General features: G+C 37.6%; 1 protein-coding gene across 4 annotated transcripts in view; it reads right to left on the reverse strand.

Moving 5' to 3' along the window:
- The window catches only part of MOB1B (MOB kinase activator 1B), a 49,185-nt gene that overhangs the window by 19,137 nt on the left and 4,382 nt on the right, over positions 1-25,666 (reverse strand). For 2 of the 4 annotated variants that reach the window (XM_042984405.1, XM_042984404.1), the window contains exon 1: positions 4,340-4,451. The exons of 1 other annotated variant lie outside the window; for it this stretch is intronic. In XM_042984405.1, the coding sequence (XP_042840339.1) occupies positions 4,340-4,395 (56 nt within the window). In that variant the 5' untranslated portion in view covers positions 4,396-4,451. Of the gene's footprint in view, positions 1-4,339; positions 4,452-12,303; positions 12,337-25,666 lie in introns of those variants that run through there. One more of the 4 variants, XM_042984406.1, reaches the window with a different exon arrangement.

Consider the following 25,666-nt stretch of genomic DNA (forward strand, 5'->3'; position numbering starts at 1 on the left):
TTCAGCTCAGGTCATGATCTCGCTGTCCATGAGTTTGAGCCCCGCATCAGGCACTGTGCTGACGGCCTGGAGTCTGCTTCAGATTCTGTCTCCCTCTCTCTCTCTGCCCCTTCCCCGCTCATGCTCTGTCTCTTTCTCTCTGTCAAAAATAAATAAACATTTTTTTTAAAGTTAAAAAAAAAAAAAAAAAAAAGACAAGAGGCCCTGGACCGAAACCCTTCTTCAGTTTAATCAGAGAATGCATTAAACACCAAATCCTCTCCCAGCATCTCTAAAATATAAAAACATAAAGATCATTATGCCTACACCAAACTTGAGACTTACTTTATTTTCCTGCTCTTCTCACCCTTTATCAAAATTTAGTGTGAGAAACAAACCTCACCAACATTTTCTACAAAGACATTTTACTGATTTATGTGTGATTAATGACAAAAATAGCTCTCCTATGACTAATCTGGTGCATGTCTTCAGGCAGGGTGTTAAAGTTAAATACACTCTCTTTAATTAGCCACTGTTCCAGTTAATGCAGCAACTGAGGACGTGACAAGCTGTTCTGAAAAGTGCTGGCGGAACACATGAGGATTATTAAGGACATCAGTTGTGCCTGCACTCAGAGGAGGGTCAGAGCCTCACTTGCCCCCCAAAACCATCTACTTGTTGACCCACTCTGCCATGAAGTCTTAGGCTTCCAAATGTTTTCTTGATTGATACTCCACCCAGAATTGGTCTTCCACAAAACTAAGTAAATCTACCTCATAAGACTTCAGTCTTGAGTAGAAAGAAAAAAAAAAATCTGAGCTCGATTTTGTGAAGGCCAGCTATGTTATCTTAGGCAAATACCCCAACTTTCTTGAGCCTATTCTTTCTTAAGTAGTGAAAGCCTAATTAAAATAACAAAACATCACCACTGTCTAGATCTTAGATCTGCTACAAAATGAGAAAAGTAATATATGTGAAATAAAGTTTGGTTAAAACTGTAAAGTGCTGTGCAAATGTTAGTTTTTTCATTGTCCTTCCTGTTCCCGAACCAGAATGACAGAGTCACAAAGCAAAGGGTAGCACAATATCCAAAGCAGTATTCAAGCACCACTCCCACCCTCTTCTTCTAAGACTGGATTGGGGGGGGGGGGGGTGGAATATAAACCTACTTCAGAAACAAATGCTTTTACACATCAAGTTTATGAAAGAATTTTTTTTTAATCCTGTTTTATTTTTTGGTGCTAGTCCCATATGAAGGTTTGGGTGATCTAATGCTAATCATGGAAATCAAGAAAACAAGGTTCTATTCCTCATTTTGCCACTTTCTTTTTATGTTACTTAGGAAACCACAAATTATCATCTGGGCTTCAATTTATTTGGTTTTTTGAAAGTCTGGAAAATAACTTTTTACAAAAAGGTATAATTTAAGAGATGAGATAATGTTTATAAAGTGATCTTAGTTCCCTGTGGACTACTGACTTCCTTCTCTGTTCCTCATTGCCATGTACACTTAAACTTCAAAAATGTTTTCAAGTTCTCTAGTTTTCTTTCTCTCTGACCCTTCTGCTTTATTCAGGCAATATAACCTAACCATTTCAATACTATATATTTTTTATATATTCTTTTTAAAAACCATATTCAGTCGGTTAAGCATACTACTTTGGCTCAGGTCATGATCTCACAGTTTGTGGGTTTGAGCCCTGTGTCGGGCTCTGTGCTGACAACTCAGAGCCTGGAGCCTGCTTCGGACTCTGCCTCCCTCTGTCTCACTGCCTCTCCCCTGCTTGTGCTCTTTCTCTCTAAAATAAATAAACGTTAAAAAAAAGAAGAAGAAGAACTCAGCTTTGTCCTTTATTTTTTTTTAATTTATTTTAAGTTTATTTATTTTGAGAGACAGAGCATGGAAGTGGGGTAGGGGCAGAGAGAGAGGAGAGAGAATCCCAAGCAGGCTCCGCACTGTAGGCACAGAGCCCAATGTGGGGCTCGACCTTGTGAACTGAGAGATCTTCATCTGAGCTGAAACCAACAGTCGGACGCTTCACCGACTAAGCCACCCAGGCACCCCCTTAACTTTGTCCTTTAAAAAATAAAAAAAACATATTCAGCTTTGGTGTGCCTGCGTGGCTCTGTCAGTGAAGCATCCGACTCTTGACTTTGGCACAGGTCATGATCCCAGGGTCGTGTTATTGAGCCCTGTGTCAGGCTCTGTGCTGAGCATGGAGCCTGCTTAAGATTCTCTGTCTAGGGGCGCCTGGGTGGCTCAGTCGGTTAAGCGGCCGAATTCGGCTCAGGTCATGGTCTCGCGGTCCGTGAGTTCGAGCCCCGCGTCGGGCTCTGGGCTGACAGCTCAGAGCCTGGAGCCTGTTTCAGATTCTGTGTCTCCCTCTCTCTGACCCTCCCCCGTTCATGCTCTGTCTCTCTCTGTCTCAAAAATAAATAAACGTTAAAAAAAAAAATTAACAAAAAAAAAAAAAAAAAAAAAAGATTCTCTGTCTATCTGCCCCCCTCCCTCACTCAGGTGCTCTCTCTCTCCAAAAAAAAATTATTAAAAAATAAATTAAAAAAAAAAAAAAAGCATATTCAGCTTTTTCAACAGCTACCTGAAACTTCCTCTAGTATCCACCATACCCTGGAAGGGGGGGGGTCAGTACTAGTCCTCATTCCTAGGTCAAAAGATCAACTGACAGAGTCCTCAAGTTAAAAAGCACAAAGAGGAAAGCATATATGCAAAAGTCCTCATCAATGAGTACAAAGCTCTTATAATAACAATGTATGCCCAAATGCATATATGTCACATGGCATTTTAAGATATTTGGTGAAAATATTCACAGACATTTTCAATAACAGAAAGTATGTTGCCCTCCCAATCCACCCTCCTCAGAAGAAATCTGCTTATCTGGAGAATCTCAGAACTAAGATCTTATATATCCTTCCAAATAGTCTATGCCTATACAAGCATAAAAATGCTTGGACCTGTTTTTTTTTTTTTTTTTTTTACACAATTGTTGCATGCTATAGTATACTAAATAATGTTTTTCACTTAATATCCAGGAGATGATTGTATATTAAGGCAGAAGCAGATCTAATTTATTCTTTTTAATACTGAATAGTACTTCCTTATACAAATGTATAATACACACACACATATATATATATATTTAAGTTTATTTATTTAGTGAGAGTGTGAGAGAGAGAGAGAGAGCAGGAGAGGGGCAGAGAGAGAGAGAGGGAGAGGGAGAGAGAGAATCCCAAGCAGGCTCTGCATTATCAGTGCAGAACCCAACATGGGGCTCAAACCCATGAACCGCAAGATCACCACCTGAGCTGAAATCAAGAGTTGGATGCTCAACAGACTGAGCCACCCAGGCGCCCCAATGTATAACATATTTTAATCGGTCACTTCATGATAAACATTTAGGTTGTTTCCAGTCACTTGTTACTATAAACAACGCTACAGTAAGTAACCTTGTGCACATGTATATATGAAAAATAAATTGCTAAAGTAAAACTGCTGTGAAGGACACGCACATTTTTTAATTTTACATAAGCCTATTTTTCTCCCCAAATAAGTCGTACCCTTTTACAATCTCATTAACAATGTATGAAAATAGCTAACACAGTATCATAACTTTAAGAGAATTTGGAGCTTTCTGATTAGACAGTGAATGACACATTATATATAAGGATGTTACATTGATAAATCATGGCATTACCCAGGGGTCTTTTCTTTCCAAATAAACAACCAAGATTCAGGATTGTTTCTCCTAGTCAGTCCTCTTATTCACATCTTAAGGCCGATCAGTTTCTACAGCAAGACAGGATGGTTTGACAAATAACTGAGTCCTAAAGGAAAACCCTGAACCCACATCTCTTACAATTGGTAATCCAATTTGATCTACCTTTTGTAAATTTCAACAGCATTATTTATTTGCTCTTTGAGAACCTGAAGAATAGATTAGCCCCCATAGTGACACTAGGTTAACTTCTATAAGCCATTTCTCACCATCTCAACACTCACATTTATCATTCCCTTATTTTAACCCTTTATTGTCCAATCCAACTATCAATGAAGTTGATACTTCCCAAGTTGAACAGGAGAATCTTAAGGCTATAGGAATTGGGGAGGGGAGAGATATATAGAAAACTCAAAACAGGGGAACCAGTAAGTGTTAGAAGAATAGATGTTTGTATATTTTGACACCCAAGAACATGCCAATTATCTTGAACAAGTTATTTGACATTACCAAGCTTCAGCTTCCTCATCTATAAAATGGGAAAAATAATATCCACCTTACTACTGAACCCTGTGGTAAGACCTCCACTAATATTAGTTCTCTTTGCTTCACCTCTAGGTACCAACCTGTCATTCACATCAGTAGCTCCTTCCATAGGTCTAAGTCCAATACTAAAGATCATGTACTTGATAAATATTTCTTAATTGACAGTTCCAGTGAACTTCAGGCTGAGAACTCCTACATCAGGATAGTAATGATGATTAATATTAACTAACATTTACTGCAGGCTTTGTGCTGAGAAGGATTTTACATGCAGTATCTCATTTAATCCTCTTAACTATGATGTATATGCTATTATTTTATTTTATGGGTAACAAAACTGAGGTTTAAAGAACTTAAGATTATAGTTAAGTTAAGATTAACTTAAGATTATAAGAGTGGTAAATAAAGGAGCCAGAATTTAAATCTAGGATTGAAATCTTGAAAGCTCATTCTTTTACCCACTACTGAAGACTGCATGATGCTTACTTACCTTTACCTTCCATCCAATTATTTCTAATAATTTTCTTCCTATATCACCACAGTTTAATCAAGTCACTTATGAAAAAACACAAGACTAATTCATAATGAGAGAGTTATCAGTTAGGCACATTTTTTTTTTTTAACGTTTATTTATTTTTGAGACAGCGAGAGACAGAGCATGAACGGGGGAGGGTCAGAGAGAGAGGGAGACACAGAATCTGAAACAGGCTCCAGGCTCTGAGCTGTCAGCACAGAGCGCGACGCAGGGCTCGAACTCACGGACTGCGAGATCATGACCTGAGCCGAAGTGGGACGCTTAACCGACTGAGCCACCCAGGCGCCCCAGTTAGGCACATTTTTAAAACAACCTTCAAACTACCTAATTCTATCTCCTCTCCTCATACCTCTACTGATTTATATGAATACTTAGCACTGCCATTAAGGAAAAACAAAATCCCGCCAGAGAACAATTTCCTCCAAAAGGGTGCCAAACATACTAATGCTTTCAGAAAGGCAGATATGCACCAGCAAAAAATGTTAGAAATTGCCAAAATCAAGTACAACATGTTCTAAAAACAATAAAGCTAAAGACTCTAAGCTAAAAACATTGAGTATCAAAAAGACTACCTTCAATTCAAGGAAGTTAGCAATCTGAACAGACATACCTACTTCCATTTCTGCCTAACATTCCTTTTAAGCCACTATTATGAGTAGTGCTACTGCTACTATCATCAATGACAGAGTAACAAGTTCCTTAACACCACTGGAAAGCAAGAAAAAAGGCTATCAGCAGGCCAGAAATTGAAGAATTCTGGTGAGATTAAAAAGTTGATGAGAGGGGCGCCTGGGTGGCTCAGTCGGTTAAGCCTCCGACTTCAGCTCAGGTCACGATCTCACAGTATGTGAGTTCGAGCCCCGCGTCGGGCTCTGGGCTGACGGCTCAGAGCCTGGAGCCTGCTTCCGATTCTGTGTCTCCCTCTCTCTCTGCCCCTCCCCGGTTCATGCTCTGTCTCTCTCTGTCTCAAAAACAAATAAACGTTAAAAAAAAATAAAATAAAAAAAAATAAAATAAAAAAAATAAATAAAAAGTTGATGAGAATACACCTAAAACTAGAAGGATATTATATGTCAACTATACTTCAATAAAAAAATAGATTTTAAAAAAAGTTGATGAGATACAGGGACAAAGTCTAAAAAACCTAGTTTAGAACATGCGCACTGATATAAATGAGTGAATCTTGATAATACTATGCTAAGTGAAAAGAACCCAGACACAAAATATGTTGTATCACATATTGTATAATCCCATTTATACAAAACGTTAGAACAGACAAGTCCATAGAGACAGAAAATAGGGGCTGTAAAGGGAGAAATGGAAGAGTGTCTACTAATGACACAAGATTTCTTCTGGGGGGTTAATGAAAATGTTCTGGAATTAGATAGTCCTGATGATTGTGTAACTTTTTAATATACTAAAATCTACTAAACTGTACACTTAAAGATGAGTTTTATGGTGTGTAAATTATAGTTCCGTGTTTTAACATTTTTTAAAGAAAAATCTTTACTATTAAAAAATAATTCTCCTCACCACCTCAATAAATCAGTTTCTTTCATCCATTTATCCAGGGTTGCATTCTGCATTCCAAGTAACATATTCTGACCACCACTTATGTTCTAAGAAGCACTGTTCTAAGCCGAGACACAACACTGAGCAAGAATCCCTACTCTCCTGGTGGGGATGGAAGGAAGAAGATTCCAATATTTATAGGAAGAACCAACAGACTCACTACTGGATTTCATCATTTGTGGACAGTGGTGAAGAATCAAGGAGGATTCCTAGATTTTTAGTCTCAAGTAGATAGAAGATGGGCCACTTATGGAGATAGGCTTTGGAAGATGGGTTTAGGACATATTAACTTGAGATATCTATCAGACATCCAAATGGATATGTTAGGTAGGCGGTTGTATTTACAAGACTCAGGCTCAGAGGAAAGATCAGACTGAAGGTAACTAATAATTTCAGTATCTTCACTGGTTAGCACAGGGCCAAAAGAGGCACTAGTATATTATGAAATGCATATTTTATAAGTTAAGAAAAGTCCTATAGTAGTAAAGAAAATTGTTCAAGATTTAGCCTAGGGCTTCCCAGACATCTGTAGTCATGGAAACTTTTCTTCCAAATTTTAACATCTTGCTCTTTAACACATTATTAGGGAATATTGTACTCGTATATTAAACTGCTAACTGGGTTGCCTCTCAATGTGAAGCAAGTTCACAACTCTTCAACTTTATAAAGTATAACTTAGTGACTTCATATAAGAACAAGTAGAGGGTTGGGCAATTCACTATTTAATACCCTATAAAATTTTATAATCTAATCCTTGGAAAATAATAAAGCACTTCACACACAAAGGCCAATTAGTTTCTACATCTGTGAAGTGATCTGAGGCATTATCTCAGCTACAGGCAAAGACACTAAAGTTTAATAGCTCATCTCCGATCACCCTCTGAGCTTTTGAGTCGTATGTAGGCTGCAGTTTCCTTTGCCCAGCACTAAATTCATTACCCCAGTCAGTAAATGGGTAGTGAAACCACAAGAGACTTTAGGAAGTGCCCAGAGTCAAATGTCTGGGTGATTTCTATGCAATAGCAGTGACTCCATTTTCAGAACCCTATACAATGTGCTGCAGTGTTAAAAAGAAGACTCCAAAACTTGCATGTGTAGAACTCAGAATGAATATTGATCTAGCAAATGAGTTGGCAGTAATTCCAAAGAATTTACACCGGTATTTCAACCAAAGGTATCTAGGGAGCTTAAACATCATTTTTTTTAGAAACTTTTTCCTAAACTCTCAGGAAAAACTGTCCATTCTCTCTTGTGTCTCACTGTAGCTTAATGCTCCTGCAACACCTTATGTGTGTATTTTTGTGTTTATTCTCTTTTAGATAGTATACTGGAGACGATATCATCAGTTATGCAGAACCATTATGACAATTAAATGAGTGAATACATTTAAAGCACCTTAGTTTTAAGGTAGCTTTACACAGCAAATCCACAACACAGGAACTAACAGCTTTAAAATGTTCAATGAGGGGCGCCTGGGTAGCTCAGTTGATGGAGCAGACGACTCTTGATTTCAGCTCAGGTCATGATCGTGCTGAGTGTGATCCTGCTTAAGAGTCTCTCTCTCTCTCCCTCTGCCCCTCTACCCAGCTCAGGCATATGCACACACACTCTCTCTCCTCTCAAAAAAATAAAAAATAATAAAATAATAAAATGTCCAGTGAATGAATGACTACATGTAAATGCATATTTACATGCAGGTATATGTGTAAGTAAAACACCAATCCTTACTTTATCCCTTAGTCCATTCAGGCTGCTATAACAAAAGACTGAGTGGCTTATAATCAATAAAAGTTTAGCTCTCAGTTTCAGAGGCTGAAAGTTCAACAACAGAGTGACAGCATTGTCAGGTACTGGTGAAGGCCCTCTTCTAAGCTGGTGCCTGCCCACTTCTCACTGCATCTTCTTATGGTGGAAGGGGCTATGGAGCTCTGTGGGGTCTTTTTTTATAAGGGCACTAACCCCAATCACCTCCTAATCACCTCCAAAAGGCCTCACCTCCTAACACCATCATATTGGGCATTAGGAGTTCAACATATAAATTTGGGGGAACACATTCAGGCCACAGCAATTCTACTGCCACACGTATACTAATCCACAAAAAGTCAGCTTAAAACACTACCTCTCATGCTTATTTGTTTACGTTTTTCTTTCTCACACTTGATTACATAAATGTGAGTTACTCAAGAATACGAATCATGTTTTAGTCACCCTTGAATCCCAAGTACCTAACACAGAACCTGGGATACAACAGATTCCTAACAAATGTTTACTTAACATTAAATAATAATGTTGAAGGGGGAGAAAAGCTTGTTCTTATTGCAAAGAGCAAGTTGTTACCAATATTAAAGAAAGAAAACGGATCCATCATCTTTATTTGGCACACCAAATCTGAAAGATTTTAACTGCAGCAAGAGAAGCAGCAGATGGATTGGGGATAGTTCCTAATCCTGATAACCAAAATTTCATTTTCAATCTTGGGCCCTTTGCAGTTCTGCCCTACTTAAACCTTGGTTTAAAAACTGGTCAGTCAGGGGCATCTGGATGGCTCAGCTGGTTAAGCATCTGACTTCAGCTCAGGTAACGATTTCGAGTTTTGTTAGTTCAAGCCCTGTGTTGGGCTCTTCGCTGACAGCTCAGAGCCTGGAGCCTCCTTTGGATTCTGTGCCTCCCTCTCTCTCTCTGCCCCTTCCCCTCCTTGTGAGCTCACTCGCTCTCTCTCAAAAATAAATAAATGTTAAAAAAAAAAAAAAAAAAGAAAAGAAACTGGGGCACCTGGGTGGCCCAGTCAGTTGAGCATTCAACTCTTGATTTCAGCTCAGGTCATGATCACGGTTGTGGGATCTAGCCCTGCACTGGGCTCGGGCTCTGCACTGACAGCACAGAGCCTGCTTGGGATTCTCTCTCTCAACCTCTCCAACTCATGCTCTCTCTCAACATAAATAAATAAACATAAAAAAAAAAGTAATAAGAAATAAACTGTCAAGACATCTCAGCAATTCTAAGCAAGCTTACTCCTCCCAGTGGGGGGAGAGGAGGCAAGAGGTTGTTTTTATACTTTTTTTATTACTGAAATATAATTGACATACAATGTTATGTTAGGTTCAGGTGTAGAACACATTGATTCAACAATTCTATGTTACTCAATGTTCACCACAAAAAGGGTAGTCACCATCTGTCACCATACATTACAAAATTATTGACTATATTTTCTATGGTGTACTTTTCATCTCTGGAACTTATTTTATATATATTTAATAACTAAGTAAGTTTCCATATCCTCCCATTGCTTAAACTAATTTAATCATACTTTAAAAGCTAAAATGCAAAATAAATAAATAATAAATAAATAAAAGCTCATATGCATTTACTTGTGGTAATAGGATTACTTTTTCTTTTTTTCCAAAGCAAAACAGCAGAATTACTCTGGGATTTAATCCAAAATAGCAACCCACTATAAAGGATTCAATAAAGAATAAAGTCTGCAGTCTTGGCACCAATGGAACAATTTTTTTTTTTTTTTTTTAAGTAGGCTCCACGCCCAACATGGGGCTCAAACACACAACCCTGAGATCAAGAGTCACCTGCTCTACCGACTGAGTCACCCAGGTGCCCCTTGGAACAATCTTTGTATCAGATACAGATCTCAAGGTAACAATAGGGCAAAGATTCACCTACTATTCCTATAGTCTATCATTTGCCTACAAATACAGAGCAGTAAAGCAAGAGGTATACAATGCAATCAATGACATCGTTTTGTGGTCTAAATGCTGGGAAATTAAATTCTTATGATAAAGCCAACTTGACTAGGAAAAAAAATATGAAATTAAATCAGATACAGCCTACTCCTCCTTATCTCATATACTTTTAACCGAACTTTCTTTTTTCACCAATGTCTAGTCATCCTTAAAGAATTAATCCAGGTATCATCTTCCTCAGGAGGTTTCTCTGATAACCTAGACTGTGTTAAGGAAGCCTTCTCTGTGTTCACACAGGACACTATCACGTGTCTCTATTTTACAATGTACCATGAGTTTCTCAAAGGTATGAACTATTTCTAAGTCAGCACTACATCTCCAGAATCTAGCAGAAGGCTTAGGTTGTAACAGATCTTTAATAAACGTTTTGTTGAGCTAAACTGATAAAAGATTCCAGATCAAAAATGGTAAAGTAAAGCAAGTATTTTGGCATAATCTGCTGAACTCATATCCTGGGCTTACAAAAATAGGTTCAATCATAACGGACATAAGCAGCATAGTACATACTACATTACTACATATGTATAGTGGTATACATATTATGTTTTAAAACATCTTTCTGGTAGTCAGTTAACAAACGCAAGCACAAAATTACAGCTTAAGACTGTAGGACTGAATTTACTCTGACACTGTCAGTTTAAATTTCAGGGATCCTCAATGGGATGGTCCCTTCCAAGGTACTGGAAGCAGTCCTAACAATGTGTTCCCATGGTCGTATGTTTTCACAAAACTTGCAAAGGAATGCTAATTGCAACTGGTTAAGACTGCTTTCTCTAACTCCTGCTCCATCTCACTTCCGCCTCGGCTAATGCGGTATTCTGGGCATTTTGCTAAAGGGAGGTTGAGGTGGAGAAGTATGTAGGTTTCACAGGATATGTCTAGTTCTCAATCATTTCCATGCATAATTAAAATACTGCTAGTCTAGGTACAGGAATGACTTCCAGGAATATTCTTACACCCAAGCACTGCCTCATTTGGTGTCATTTACACATTAATGTGCAGGACCACAGTCATCCAGACATGAGCTCCATAGGGTATTGGCAGAGACATAAGAACACTGTACTACACATCAGCTAAGGAAAAAACTTAGTCGAGATATACTGAAATTTGACAACAATCTTAAAATAGTACATGACATTACCAATGAGTTATAGATCTGAAACTCTTGAAAGTTATCAATAATAATAAACACATTTTGATCAGTAATGCTAGAAGGAAATAACCTATTCTCTCTATAGAATAATCTACTCTCTCTACAGAAAACAGTAATCCTATTTTACAAATTGTTGACATAAGAAGTCAAAAAGTATGCAGTCAAAAATGTATACAAAAATATATTAAGGTATATCGGGCAGTTAATTAATAAAAATGTTATTTTTCTATATTTTGTGATATTCATTGACTTGGCTTTATTAAATATGTAATTTATTATGATTTTTTTCTTACTCTAAATATTTACTTTGCTACCTAATTTTGTATTCATTAATTTTGTATTCATTTTCTCCAGAAGGGCTCCCAAATCTCTACCAAATCTCTAGTCTCTACCCATTTTAAGGCTCACTAAAGGTACTGACAGATGGAAAATTAGAAGTTGGCTGATATAACCAATTCTCTCAATTATCCACACATAAACCTACTTAGGTACCTTCTCAAAGAAACTGCCCTTGGCCATCCCTTAAAGAATTAGCATGTCTTCTTTCAAGCACGACTGTACTCTGTACAGTATTCTGTTACTGTATTTACCTAACTGAAAATTATGTTAACTAGTCTGTCTTCCTTTTTGCCATGTGCTTAAGAGCAGGTCCTACACTTCTTATTCATGTAGGTATTTTTTCAGAAGCTACTTTTAATGCAATAAATGATCGATAATTGTTAATCTTTCTAAGAGTTGCTACCCCTTGAACTACTATTATCTTTAGGAAAGTTTATTAAAGCTCTTTCAGTCACTATGTTAGTTGTATCAGATGTTGACTGATTAACCATTGTGGAAGTGAGGAACAGGATTAACTATAAGAATTCACATGAGCTAATTTCTTTAGGATCCTAGGAGGTGAAGTAGTTAATTATCATCTCAGTGTTTTGCTCACCTAAAAGATCATCATAGTTTAAAAAGTACGTTGTCCAGTGGAGAAAAAGGAGCAGCAAGTATGAACAGTAGATCCCCCATAAAAGCTGAGCAACTCACAGGATATCCAACTGGCTCAGCTGGTAGAGCATGTGATTCTTGATCTCAGGGTCCTGAGTTCGAGCCTCACACTGAGCATAGAACCTACTTAAAAAAATAATAAATAACAAAATAAATAAACTAAAATTTATGGGAGGCCTGGCTGGCTCAGTCAGTCACAACTTAGGGTTGTGAGTACAAGCCCCACATTGGGCACTGAACTTACCTTAAAAAACAAACAAAAAAAACCCTGAGCAACTAGTTTAGCTAATAGATTCTCCAGGACTATGTAAAGAAGAAGTCTGTCCTTAAATCAAAGAGCTACAAAGAATGGCCTTTGCTCTTACTTTAAAAAGTTAAGGTAACTTCTGGGGTGATGAAAATGTTCTGGGTCTTGAAAACGGTATGGGTTAAAAAAAAAAGAAAAAAAAAAAGAAAAGGGTATGGGTTACACAGAGTTTATACACACTTGTCTAAACCTATCAAACTATATACCTCAGATCTGAGCATTTCACTGTTTGTAAATCATACTTCAATAAAACAAAAATAAAGATAAACCTAAAGCGGTGAACGTGAGCCTAAGACATATCTCTGAGCTACATAATATGGAAATATACCTCCCATGATGTTCTTAAACATATAAACAATTATTTTTTTCTTTACTGACTTTTTTGCCTCTAGTTCAAGTGTTTTGAGCCTCTGATAATCTGAAAGACATTTAAGAACTTTCTCCCTAGAGACATAAGAGACAAAATATTTTGCACATAGGAATTCAGGGAGGTGCTAAAACATGTCCAAAAACCCAGATAAAGAACTCCTGTCCTAATCTGTCTCCTTTTTCTCAGGCTATCACAAGAACATTCATGTTCTTGTGAAATTTTCCATGAGCTCCACATTTATTTTTTAATACTAGAGAAGTATTCTTTTGGATAAAACACAGACATTCAGGATGAGTAAGTACAGACCCTTTTTACTCAATGAAAAATAATCTATAGTTTATATCTTATGGTTTATTCTTTATTAAACAGTGACTCTAAAGAAAGCTTTGATCATATTTGTATCATATTTTAAAGTTCAAAATGACAGCACTTATAAGAAATTCAGTGCATTAAGTTAATAGTCTTAAGAAAATAAGGAAGTTCATGGCGATGCCTATAAATACAGATAGGGTCCAGGAAAATGGGAAAATTTTATTTCTTTTATTTCTTGGAGCTGGAGAAAGATATCAGAAACATGAATACAAAACTTATAAATCGTTTCCTCCTATAATTTCAAATGCAATTGACTGGTTTTTGTTTGTTTTTACATAAACAGAAATCATTCCTGATTTGGAGATAAATTTTAACCAATGAATAATTGAAGTCAAAGACATTAAAGATTTAAATGAGATTTGCTAAAGCATAACTTCAGAAGCATAACCTGAATAATATGGATTATCAGTGAAGACTGATAATAGATAATACATAAAAGACAGTTCCTTACATACAGCTCAAATTTGTATTAATCTGTTTTCTTGTAAAAATGAGTTATTGAACTGTTAGTTGGAAAAAGGACTTTTAGACTCCTTACCCACTAAGACATCACTGAAACAAAAGCAACTCAAAAAGCACAGAGTAGTTTAACACAGTGACATAATTTCCTTTCACTTACAGACACCACACGACTGTCAACACTTAACAGAATGTGGCAATAAAATGAATTAGAACTTATAAGAAGATTATTTTGAAGAGTGAATTGTTGAAGATGGTAGGCTACAAATACACATTAGCTTCCACTCCCTACTCAAAATGATAATAAAGTGAATTTAAAAAAAATTATAATTATAATCCTGTAAGGACAAACAGAATGAAAGAGAAGACAACAATAAAAATTTTAAGATTATAAAGTAGATGAAGAAATAACTGAATTAACATACCTAAGGAAACTTAAGCCTAAACTTAGAAGCTACCCAATTTATACCATAGATCCCACAAAAGGTTCAGGAATTAAATAAGTAGGATACTCTGGAAGTGGGAGTGAAGATAGAGCAAGACTTTCACAGTCTAAGAAATTACACACCCAGCTTCCCTCTGCAATCTACACAGTGGGCATCTGTACAACCCCCCTCCTGAGAAAAGATTAGGGTTACCTACAAAAGGACAAAACAGAGACGGTGTCTAGCTTGGGAGATAAGGCACACTTGGAGGCAAATGTACCATACCTAACATTGAGAGATTAGATGAGTGTGAAAAATCAACATCGAGACCTCTATAGCCCCCAACCTCCAGCTCCTTCAGAATACCAAAAACCTTGCAGCCAGGATAATAATCTCCAAGCAATGTAAGTGATGGATCACTAAATTCTACATCTGAAACCGTTTACCATATATGCTAACTAGAATTTAAATAAAAATTTGAAAAAAAAAAAAAAAAGCAAACACCAGAAGAGCTCTTGCTGGCAAATCTGACCACACCATGTAAAAAGGCCTAAAAAGATTCATACCAGGAGTTCTTCAAAGAAACAGCCTAGCCATATCACCTTTCAGCAAAGACCACAGTTAACATGCCCTTCACACACAAGCACACAGATTCCAATTAGATTTTCAATTGTCTACATGTAAATAAAAGAAGAAAGCAAAGGAGTTACCAGGCATTTGCAGGGAGCCTCTAACATGAAAGAAGACACTAAAATAGAAAAAAGCAACCTGGAGAATAAAAGATGCAGAAGAATAAAAATGACCCCATTCCAAAAAGAACTATATAATACTGATAGGAAAAAAATATTGCTTCATGAAATAAGAACAGGATACTATATAAAAAAGAGAAACTAGGGTCCCTGGGTGGCTCACAAAAGACAGATGGCCAACAAGCACATGAAAAAGTGCTCAAGGTCACTAATCATCAGGGAAATGCAAATCAAAACCATAGTGAGATAATCATCTGATATCTGTCTGAATGGCTATTATCAAAAAGACAAGAAATAACAAGTATTGGTGAGGATGTGGAGAAAAGAGAACGCGTGCTCACTGTTGGTAGAATGTAAACTGCTACAGCCACTGTGGAAAACAGTATGAAAGTTCCTCAAAAAATTAACAATAGGGGCGCCTGCATGGCTCAGCCAGTTAAGCGTCTGACTCTTGGTGTCTGCTCAGGTCATGATCTCACGGTTTGTGAGTTCAAGTCTTGCATCAGGCTCCATACTCACAGTGCGGAACCTGCTTGGGATTCTCTCTCTCTCCCTTTCTCTCTGCCACTTCCTTGCCTGTGCTCTCCCTCTTTCTCAAAATAAATAAATAAACTTAAAAAAAAAAAAAATAGAACTACCATATGAGCCAGCAATTCCACTACTTACTAAGTATTCACCCAAGGGGGAACGCATGAAACCAACAAGATATATGCACCCTTATGTTTCCTAAAGCATTATTTAGCATATCCAAGATATGGAAACAACCTAAGTGTTGTTCAAAGGAAAAATGGATAAAGAACATTGGCAGGGGCACCTGGGTGGCTCAGTTGGTTGAGCATCCGACTCTTGATTCAGGTTCAGGTCAGGATTCCAGGGTCGTGGAATCAACTTCTGCATCCTGCTTTGCACTGAGCACAGAGCCTGCTTAAGATTCTCTCTTTCCCTCTGCCCCTCTCCCCTGCTTATGCTCTCTCTCTTTAAAATAAAAATAAAATTTTTTAATAGGTAATACAAACTCACACGAATACTACTCAGCCATAAAAAAAGAATAAAATCTTACCATTTGCCACAACATGGATGGGCCTATAGGGTATTACGCTAAGTGAAATAAGTCAGAGAAAGGCAAATACTGCATAATTTCATTTGCCTGTGGAATCTAAAAACCAAAACACAACAAAATCCAAACACATAGATACAGAGAACAGATTGGTGGTTGCCAAGGGGAGGGAGCTTGGGGCAAGTGCAAAATGGGTGAAGGGGATCAAAAAATACAAAGTTCATTCCACTTATAAAATAAGTAAGTCACAGGCACATAATATACAGCATAAGAAATAGAATCAATAATACTGTATCATACTTTGATGACACTAGACTCACAGTGGTGATCATTTTGCAATGTACACAAATGTTGAATCATTCTGCTACACACATGAAACTAATGTAATACTATATGTCAATTACACTTCAATAAAAAAAGAAAAATAATTCAATAATTAATGCCTAGAAATGAAAAAAATTAAGTAACACTATAAATTAGAGATAAGAAATTAAAACAATCAGGTAAAAGAGTTCAAATGGCTGTATTCTGAAGCGGGAAAAAAGAGGTTGTTTTTATAACAAGCCTTAGAGAACTATTTAACTCTAAATCATGTACATGTAGAATACCAACAAAAATAAATTTTTAAAAGTATAAAATCTTAATTAAAAAACAGTGTGAATGTTTATTAAAATTTGGCAATAAAATAGACTATTTACAGAAATGTCAATAAACTGTTCTATCTTTAAAATCAAAGCAGGGGCGCCCGGGGGGCTCAGTCGGTTAAGCATTCGACTTCAGCCCAGGTCATAAGCTCACAGTTTGTGAGTTCAAGCCCTACGTCAGGCTCTGTGCTGCCAGCTCGGAGCCTGGAGCCTGCTTCAGATTCTGTGTCTCCCTCTCTCTTTGCCCCTCCCTAGCTCACGCTCACTCTCTCTGTCAAAAATAAACTTTAAAAAATAAAATAAAATAAAATAAAAGCGTACTGTGCAATATATCTATGACTCATAATATTTCCAGTACACCACAAATCAGTAAGCCAAAATCACCTATACATGTGGAGACTTCTCATCCTAATGGTTCATTAGCTGGTGGCTGCTTAGCTATTATCAAATTGTTTCAAAAACATTCATTCACCTTAGAAACTGCCAGATTCAATCAATTTGATATACCAATGGTCCCTGAGAAAGCCGAAAGCTATGACTGAAATACGTACAGAGTTGAGATCTGTTAAAGCAGCATGCAGCACAGAGTAGTGGGAGGATGCTGGCTGCCAACTACAGTCCTACAGCCCTGGAGTAACACTGTGCCTCCACTACTTAGTGAGACACGTAGACTTAGTCACTTAACCTCTCTAGAGCCTTATTTGCCTCATCTACAAAATGGAGACAGCATTATGCTGCAGTCGTTTCAAGAATTAGAAACCAGAGAATAAAAAACACTAATGCAATACCGGACACAAAGATCGACAAAAGCCATCTACCATTACTGTTTAACTTGGGGCATTATCTATTTCACATGGAATAGTGGAAACCTTGATTTTTGCAGTTGGGTATCCTGGAATCCTGTATTTGGCTTGTACTAGTTATGTGACTTTAGGTAAGCTACTTAATCATTATGATTACAAAAAAGAGAAATCACGGGGCGCCTGGGTGGCTCAGTCGGTAAAGAATCGACTTCGGCTCAGGTCATGATCTTGTGGTTGGTTCTTAAGTTCGAGCCGCACGTTGAGCCCCACGTCGGGCTCTGTGCTGATAGCTTGGAGCCTGGAGCCTGGAGCCTGCTTCAGATTCTGTGTCTCCTCCTCTCTCTCTCAAAAATAAATGAACATTAAAAAAATTTTTAAAAGAGAGAGAAATTGTATCACCTACCATGTAAGATGGTTCTGAAAACTAAATGATATGTATAGAAATGTAAAGAACCACTGGTGCATAGTCAGCTCTCCATAACTGACACCAGTTAAATATAGCCATACTATCTCTTTATCCCTTATAGCAAAGGCCCTTCCACAGACATAAGCTTAAGTTACATCTACATATTGTACATTTTAAATAAGCAATTGTAAAAAGAGTAATCATGTAATGTCAAAAAATACAACTAAAATAACAAGAGACTTGGAATTCTTGGTGTAATCAAATCTCATTAGGATTTGTTTACACAAATAACAGAGTGGCCTTAGAAAATCACAAGATCCCAGAGTCTTAACTGGTTTGTCTAAAAATAAGAGGGTGAACTGGAATCTTTTCCAACCCTAAAACTGTAAATTATTTACCCAGAGATTTGATCTCATTCTCACCAATTCCACAAGTCACCAGAAATCTCAGACACCATGAAGACTGCATATTGTTAAACATAAAACTGTTCTTTTTATAAATAAGAAAAAAAGGCACAAAAGTACAATGACTTTGCCCAACTTAAATTCTGTACTGCCACCACCTAATTTCTAAGTCCTGCCTCTCAGAGCCTGACATACAGGGGCCTATACAGGCTCTAGACATATTGTTGTAGAGTACATCTGCAGATCACAAGAACAACTGAATTCTTCTTCTTTTTTTTAATATTTTTTAAAACATTTATTTTTGAGAGAGAGAGCACAAACAGGAGAGGGACAGAGAGAAAAGGGAACAGATGATCCCAAGCGGGCTCCACGCTGACAGCAGAGAGCCCGATGCAGGGCTCAAACTCACAAACCACGAGATCATGACCTGAGCCAAAATTGGAAGCTTAAACAAATGAGCCATCCAGGTGTCCCAAGAATAACTGAATTCTTCTACAGACGAATGCAGATAAAATATTTCTTTTCTTCAAGACTGTTTCATTCTCCCTTTCTGTTGAGAAGCAAGGGTTTCCATTTTTCAGCTCACCAATGGTTTAACCATGAGCTTATGGCACCCAAGCACAGGATAATCAATCCTCTAAATGAAAGCTAACAAGAACAGCTATCATTACCAGGGTGATGTCAGGAAAGCCCCTATGAAAACAATACAGATGCGGTCAAACCTGGGAACACAAGGCAGAGAAACAGCTATATAAAACTCCAGGAATGGTACAATTAAAAAAAAAAAAAAGTCCCTTTAATCCTAATACTGCAAAAATGACATTTTGCACTATCTGGAATTCAGCAATGCTCCCCAGTACCTGCAGCAGGCTTTAACTATAGCCATAGCCACTGAAAACTAAGAAAGGATAACATAAACAAGTGAAAACCATCAAAGAGGAGGAAAAGAAAAAAATGTATAAAATTGTAAAAATCCTCCCTTGTCCCGTTTCTTTTTGAACTAAGTGAAATGTAAGTATCAGAACTACCATAAGAAAAAGGAACAAATTCATTAAGGTTAGAAGTGTTTCTCATATATACAAATACGCAAAGTATTTACTGATAAAATGATAAAGTGTTCTGAGTTGTCATATCATATCACTTACTCATGCTTGTAACAGTTGACCTGTAAATGCTCAAAACTATAAACATTTCATCAGATTCAACAGCAATTGGACACTACTATTTACTTATATTTTGGAGAAAAAACTCTCTACCTTGAAATAATCCAGAGAGGAAAACCCTGGCAGAGATCTCTATCAGACTCCATAAGAAAAGCAACAAATATGTTAAAAGGAATAGGTGAAAAGCAGCTTTAAATCCATCTCCAGAATCTGTACGTCATTTTTACAGCTCCAAGTATGCCACCTGCCTCCCAAACACGTTCATTATTTGCTATCTACATTAAAATATCAGAAAGATAACTAAGAAATAAGAAATCCAATTAAATATTTCATTTTGTAAAATCTCCCTTTAGGGACTATAATCCATACAGATCTTGGAGAAAATTAATATTTTCCTAAGAAGTCATCAATATTTTAAAACTTAATTTTGTGACTTTGTTGATCAATGTGTTTAACATACTACTTTTCCCTTTTAAAATTAAAGAGGAAAAAGATTGATGGCAATGGAAGCAAGCACCCTAACTATATCATTAGAAATAAAGGAGACAGATTCTTTGGCAGAATCTTTATCATTAACTTGTTTACTTGGTATTAATATGAAAAGTCCAAGAAGCCAAGAAGTTTTCTTGACATTACTCTCAGTGGTGCAATGGTGGTGGGATACAGGGAAAGGGGCACTCTCACTCACTGCTACTGGAACACAATTCACAGTGGCAGGTAGGAAACATGTGCCTGGCATATACCAATCCTGAAAAAGGGGTAAGACAACAAGGGCTCTACAAAACTGTGAGATAAACATCCAACAAATAGGTGTTCCAAACCTTTCTGTGCACCTACTTATATTTCCCAAGAAGTCTCTTAAAGGTCAAAATTAGAGCAGGGTAAAAGGAATCACTAAGACCTCCACCTACCACCATGAAAATACTTGAAAATGTCTTTGATTTTTTAAAAAATTTTTGTTACTGAGTGTGTAATACATACGAGGCACTATACTAGGTGGTAGAGATTTAAATACAGCTTTTGAAATCGCTGTTACCTTTAAGGAGGTCACGCATTCTGATGAAGAAGAAAGGCCAGAAAACTGATAAGTACAGTTGTTTTTGATAAGGGCTATTAATATGGAATCTGAAATGTTATCCAATAAATTGTAAAGGGTCACAAGTCAGGGGAAAAGAGTTGGCTCTTCAACTGAAGAAATAAGGGTGGGAAGAAGGGCAGTCCAGCCAGAAGAACAGGAATAGCACTTACAAAGGCAGGCAGACAAGGGAGGAATGTATGTTGAAAGAAATGCAAATAAAATGGCTGGGCTCCATGGGGGAGAGCATGGCAGGAAGGCACAAATGAGGCTGGAGTGGTAAGCAAACACCACATCACAGAGGCTCTCTATGCCTTGGGATTTTGCCAACCACTGCCAGCACACTCCAATCTCTACCTGAGAAGTCCAAGTGAACTGCAAGAAAAAAGTGGTCCAAAGAATTCCAGCCACTCCCTTTCCCTATTAAAAAATGCAGTGCTACAGCAGAGTAATTACGGCAGCAGTGGCAAAATCAAGTAGGGAAGGAACCCATATCCATCCACTAGAAACAGCCTCTACCTAAAAATACAGAAGCACACATCTACACAATTCCTGCTGTTCTGTATGTATGAACACAATGGATACATCCTGTGACTTTTATAAACACGGAATGCAACTATTTCATTCCTATATCCAAAAGGGTTGTATAGTCAATGCAACATCAATAATCTTTAACCTTCGTTAGCCAGTGGACTTAAAATGAGTTAAAAACAACTCTTGAGGAGTATATCCACATGACATACTGGTCTTCAAAGATACTTGAGGCCAGAGACCACACCTTATTTAATTCTGACCCCCTACCTTTCTCCTTCCACCACCATCAAACACTTTGCTTTAGACACAGAAGGCGTCCAGTAAATATTTACTGTATTATGCAATAATACCATTCATTTGTAACACAGCTAAATAAAATTTGGAATGCAGAAAGCGTTTATATACTGGGTTTGGGAACTTCATAAGCAAGGATAATAACAGTGTTTGTACAGGACTCTCTGGTTTATGAAAACTTACATATACACTCTGTCTTTCAATTCTCAAATTTACCCAATAGACTAGGCATTCCTTTCCACCCAGTAGACAGAGGAAACAGAAGCTAAGAAATTAAGTGATGTGCCCAAGGTCACATGGCTGGTGACAGAACAAAGACTCTGAAACTCAGGTCTCCTCACTCATTAACTACTACTGTTTCCATGACAACCTTTAGTCAATAAAAAAAATTGTATACACACACACACACACACACACACACACACACACGACATACTTGCCAAGCAATATACTAACATTCTGAGAAATAAAACAGTGAACAAACACTATGAAACTTACAGTCCAGAAGGGGGGAAGGGGACCTTAACTAATAATTTAAATAATCACAAGTATGCAAAGACAACCAAGGGACCTAACCTTCTTAGAGAGTACAATGAGATAAATATAGGAACCACTGCAATGGGATGGGATTTTACTGGGGGGAGGGGGGTGTCTAATGTGCAAGTAGGAATTATAGCCAAGAAGCAGGGTATGGGGATGAATGGACAGAAAATTACTAGGAGGAAATATCAGGGTTAGGAGGGTTCTGGCTAAACCGACCTAAGGGGATTCTTGCTGAAGACAGGCCAGGACGATCAAACATCACCTGAGGGACAGTGGAGGATAAGGAAGCTAAATCAGATATTGAGGCTGCAGGAAGGGGGTGTCTGGTTAAACTGACCAAGCAAGGTTCTTGCTAAAACTAGACTTTAAGGAAGTGCACAGATGAGCCTAGGAGAAGGTTCAAGAGCCTAAGTTTGGTCAAGAATAGAAACTGTCAGGGCCTCACAGATTCTCTTAAGAACAGAGGTAGTATTATAGTGAATCCGAAGGATTTTTCTTCTTTACCTTATTTTGAATCATTTAACGCAATATACAGGCATTATCCACTTACTATTATTATCCAAAGCTTCTTAAACTTGAATGTGCTTTTCACCTAGGGAATCTTAAAATGCATTCTAATTCAAGGCTTCGGGCCTGAAATCTTGCATTTCTAACATGCTCCTAGGTGATACCAAAGCTCCACACTTTAAGGGTACAAAGCAGACTTATCAAGAATTATAATTATATTGAGATTTGGATCTCCTCAGTCCTGGGGGGGGGGGGGTGTCTTCTGTCACCAAAGAGCCAACAGCAGCCTTTCTTCCCAATGGTAATACAAAATGATAGTGGTACTTTTTTTCTAAATATTGAATGGCATTAAAAAAAAAAAAAAAAGGTATGGGCACCTGGGTGGCTCAGTCAGTTGAGCATCTGACTTCAGCTCAGGTCATGATCTCACGGCTTGTGGGTTCGAGCCCCACGTCAGGCTCTGTGCTGACAGCTCAGGGCCTAGAGCCTGCTTTGGATTCTGTGTGTGTCTCTCTCTCTGCTCCTCCCCTGCTCACACTCTGTCTCTCTCTCAAAAATAAAATAAAAGATTTAAAAAAAAAAATTTAAAAAAAAGGTAAAGGTATCTCTAGAACCTACAGTTATCACTAAACAATGTAGTCCCAACACCCAAACTATGTTCCCACTTAAGCAAAAGCTAAAATCAATACCTCTCAATTGAGGTACATTTTGGTTCCCAAATGTTTAGCAACTTGTAACTGTACTTTTTGGATAGTTGGCTGTAACTAGTTTGGAAAAAAAAAAAAAGAAAGGAAGAAAGAAACAAAACTTTCATTTTGGTTCTTGATGTTTGTCATTTCCCAAATTACAAACTGACAAGGTTGGGGAGCACCTGGGTGGCTCAGTCAGTTAAATGTCTGACTCTTGGTTTCAGCTCAGGTCATGATCTCACAGTTTCATGAGTTCGAGCCCCACATTTGGCTCTGCACTGGCAGCATGGAGCCTGCTAAGGATTCTCTCCCTCTCCCTCTCTCTCTGCCCCTCTCCTGCTCATGCTGTCTCTTTCTCTCTCAAAATAAATAAACTTAAAAAAGAAATTAAAAAAAAAAAACCCTCCAGCAATTGCACTACTAGGTATTTATCCAGAGGATGCAGATATGCTGTTTCAAAGGGGCATATGCACCCCAATGTTTATAGCAGCACTACTGACAATACCCAAAGTATGGAAAGAGCCCAAATGTCCATCAACTGATGAATCGATAAAGAAGATATGGTATATATACATATGCAATGGAATATTACTCGGCAATCAAAAAGAATGAAACTTGCCATTGGCAACAATATAGATGGAACTGGAGTGTATTACGCTAAGCGAAATAAGTCAGAAAAAGACAAATATATGACTTTACTCATATGTGGAATTTAAGATACAAAACAGACAAACATAAGGGAAGGGAAGCAAAAATAATATAAAAACAGGGAGGGGACAAAATATAAGAGACTTAAGTACAGAGAACAAACTGAGGGTTGCTGGAAGGGTTTGGGGTGGGGAGATGGGCTAAATGGGCAAGGGGCATCAAGGAAGACATTTGTTCAGAAGAGCACTGGGTGTTATATGTAGGGGATGAATCACTGGATTCTACTTCTGAAATCATCATTGCACTATATGGTAACTAACTTGAATGTAAGTTTTAAAAAATTAAAAAAAAATAACTGAGAAGTTGGGGTGCTTGGCTGGCTCAGTCAGTACAGTAAGCAACTCCTGATTTCAGGGTTGGGAGTTGCAGCCCCATGTTGAGGGCAGAGTTACTTAAAAACAAACAAACAAACAAAAAAAAAACCTGACAAAGTCGGTGAAGGATCGATTAAAGAATTAAATAGGCTGACTGATTAAGACCCCTTTGGGAGTTAACCATAGGCTAGAGACATAAGCATCAGTCCTCAAAACAATGCTATGTTCCAGTTGAGAGAACTCAGTTTTGACAAATCAGTTTGTTGTTCACGGATTCAAAAGTGAAATTTCTAAGAGTTGAAAACAAAAGGGCCAGCTAAATATTTGGCAGGATGTGGGGAAGAGTTAGGAAGAATGGAACAAGGCATATGTGAGTAAAAACTATAACCACAGGGAGTTTTTAAACAAAAAGCTATTTCAGTAGTTAAATCTAATGCTACAGGGCACTAATTAATAAACAGACTCTCTACAGAGCAGAAAGGCCATGCTGCTGCTCATCTGCCTGAAACATGATCTAGGCACCAAGATACTGGAAAATGTGCCATAAAAGGTTTTTACTTCTATTGCTTCCACTTAACTATTCCATATTTACAGTGAGTATTAAGAAAGTATTTTAAGTTATTCCATCACCTATTTCTACAAAGAAACATACACAAAAAATATTCCTCTAATAGCCAATACTACCACTATTGAACTATTCCCATCAAATTTCAATTTGAGAACAAAAGGATTGAGGCTGAAAGATAAAATAGTAGCAATAAAAGAAAATCCAACCTTTCCTTTATAAATAGTAATTATAAGGCTACTTGGCTATGAGGTAAACTATTACCCAAATATTTGCTTACCTTCAATCAAACCCCTGCTTTTAAGCTCTAACTGCAGAAAATCGTAGTACTGATACATGTGATTAGAAACCTACAGAAATTGGCTAGGATTTAAGTAATCAGAAATGATGAAGATGCTTACAAAAAATAATAACAGCTACCAGCAGTCATAACACTGCTGAGTTATTGATAATGAACTGCTGCACTTAACTACAATTTATTGAGCTAGGCTTTTTCCATTCGGTATCTCTAATCCTCCCAACATGTCTGAGGTATTGATCCTAAACACAGGATTCATAGGGAAAAAATTAGATTACTGTCACACTCACACCATACCCAGTGGAGTCTGAGACTGCCTTCAACCATGATATGGTGGAAGCAGGGGCCCACACATGCTCAGATGACATGCGGAGGCCCAAGCCACAAGAAGGGTGGCCAGGAAGAGTTGGGTTAGGAGAATGGATATACACAGCGGTTTGAGCAAATACGTATGTTGGGGATTATGGGAGCCTAGTTTCTCACTAACAAAGAAGGAAGTGAAAAATATGTAAAGGGAGAAGGCTAGAAGGAACCCTGTGCTACTTGGCTCAACATTGCAGGTATTAGAGTTAATGTACTCAATATACACAGATAGAAAAAAATATATGCACATGTAAACGTGTGTGGATATGTTAGTTTCTAGCACAGTCCAATGAGAAGGTCTGGGAGCAGCAACACATCTGAACCAACAAGCATATCTATCACCCACATTCTGT

This window comes from Panthera tigris, chromosome B1 (genome assembly GCF_018350195.1).
Source record: "Panthera tigris isolate Pti1 chromosome B1, P.tigris_Pti1_mat1.1, whole genome shotgun sequence".
In the NCBI taxonomy this organism is placed as follows: domain Eukaryota; kingdom Metazoa; phylum Chordata; class Mammalia; order Carnivora; family Felidae; genus Panthera; species Panthera tigris.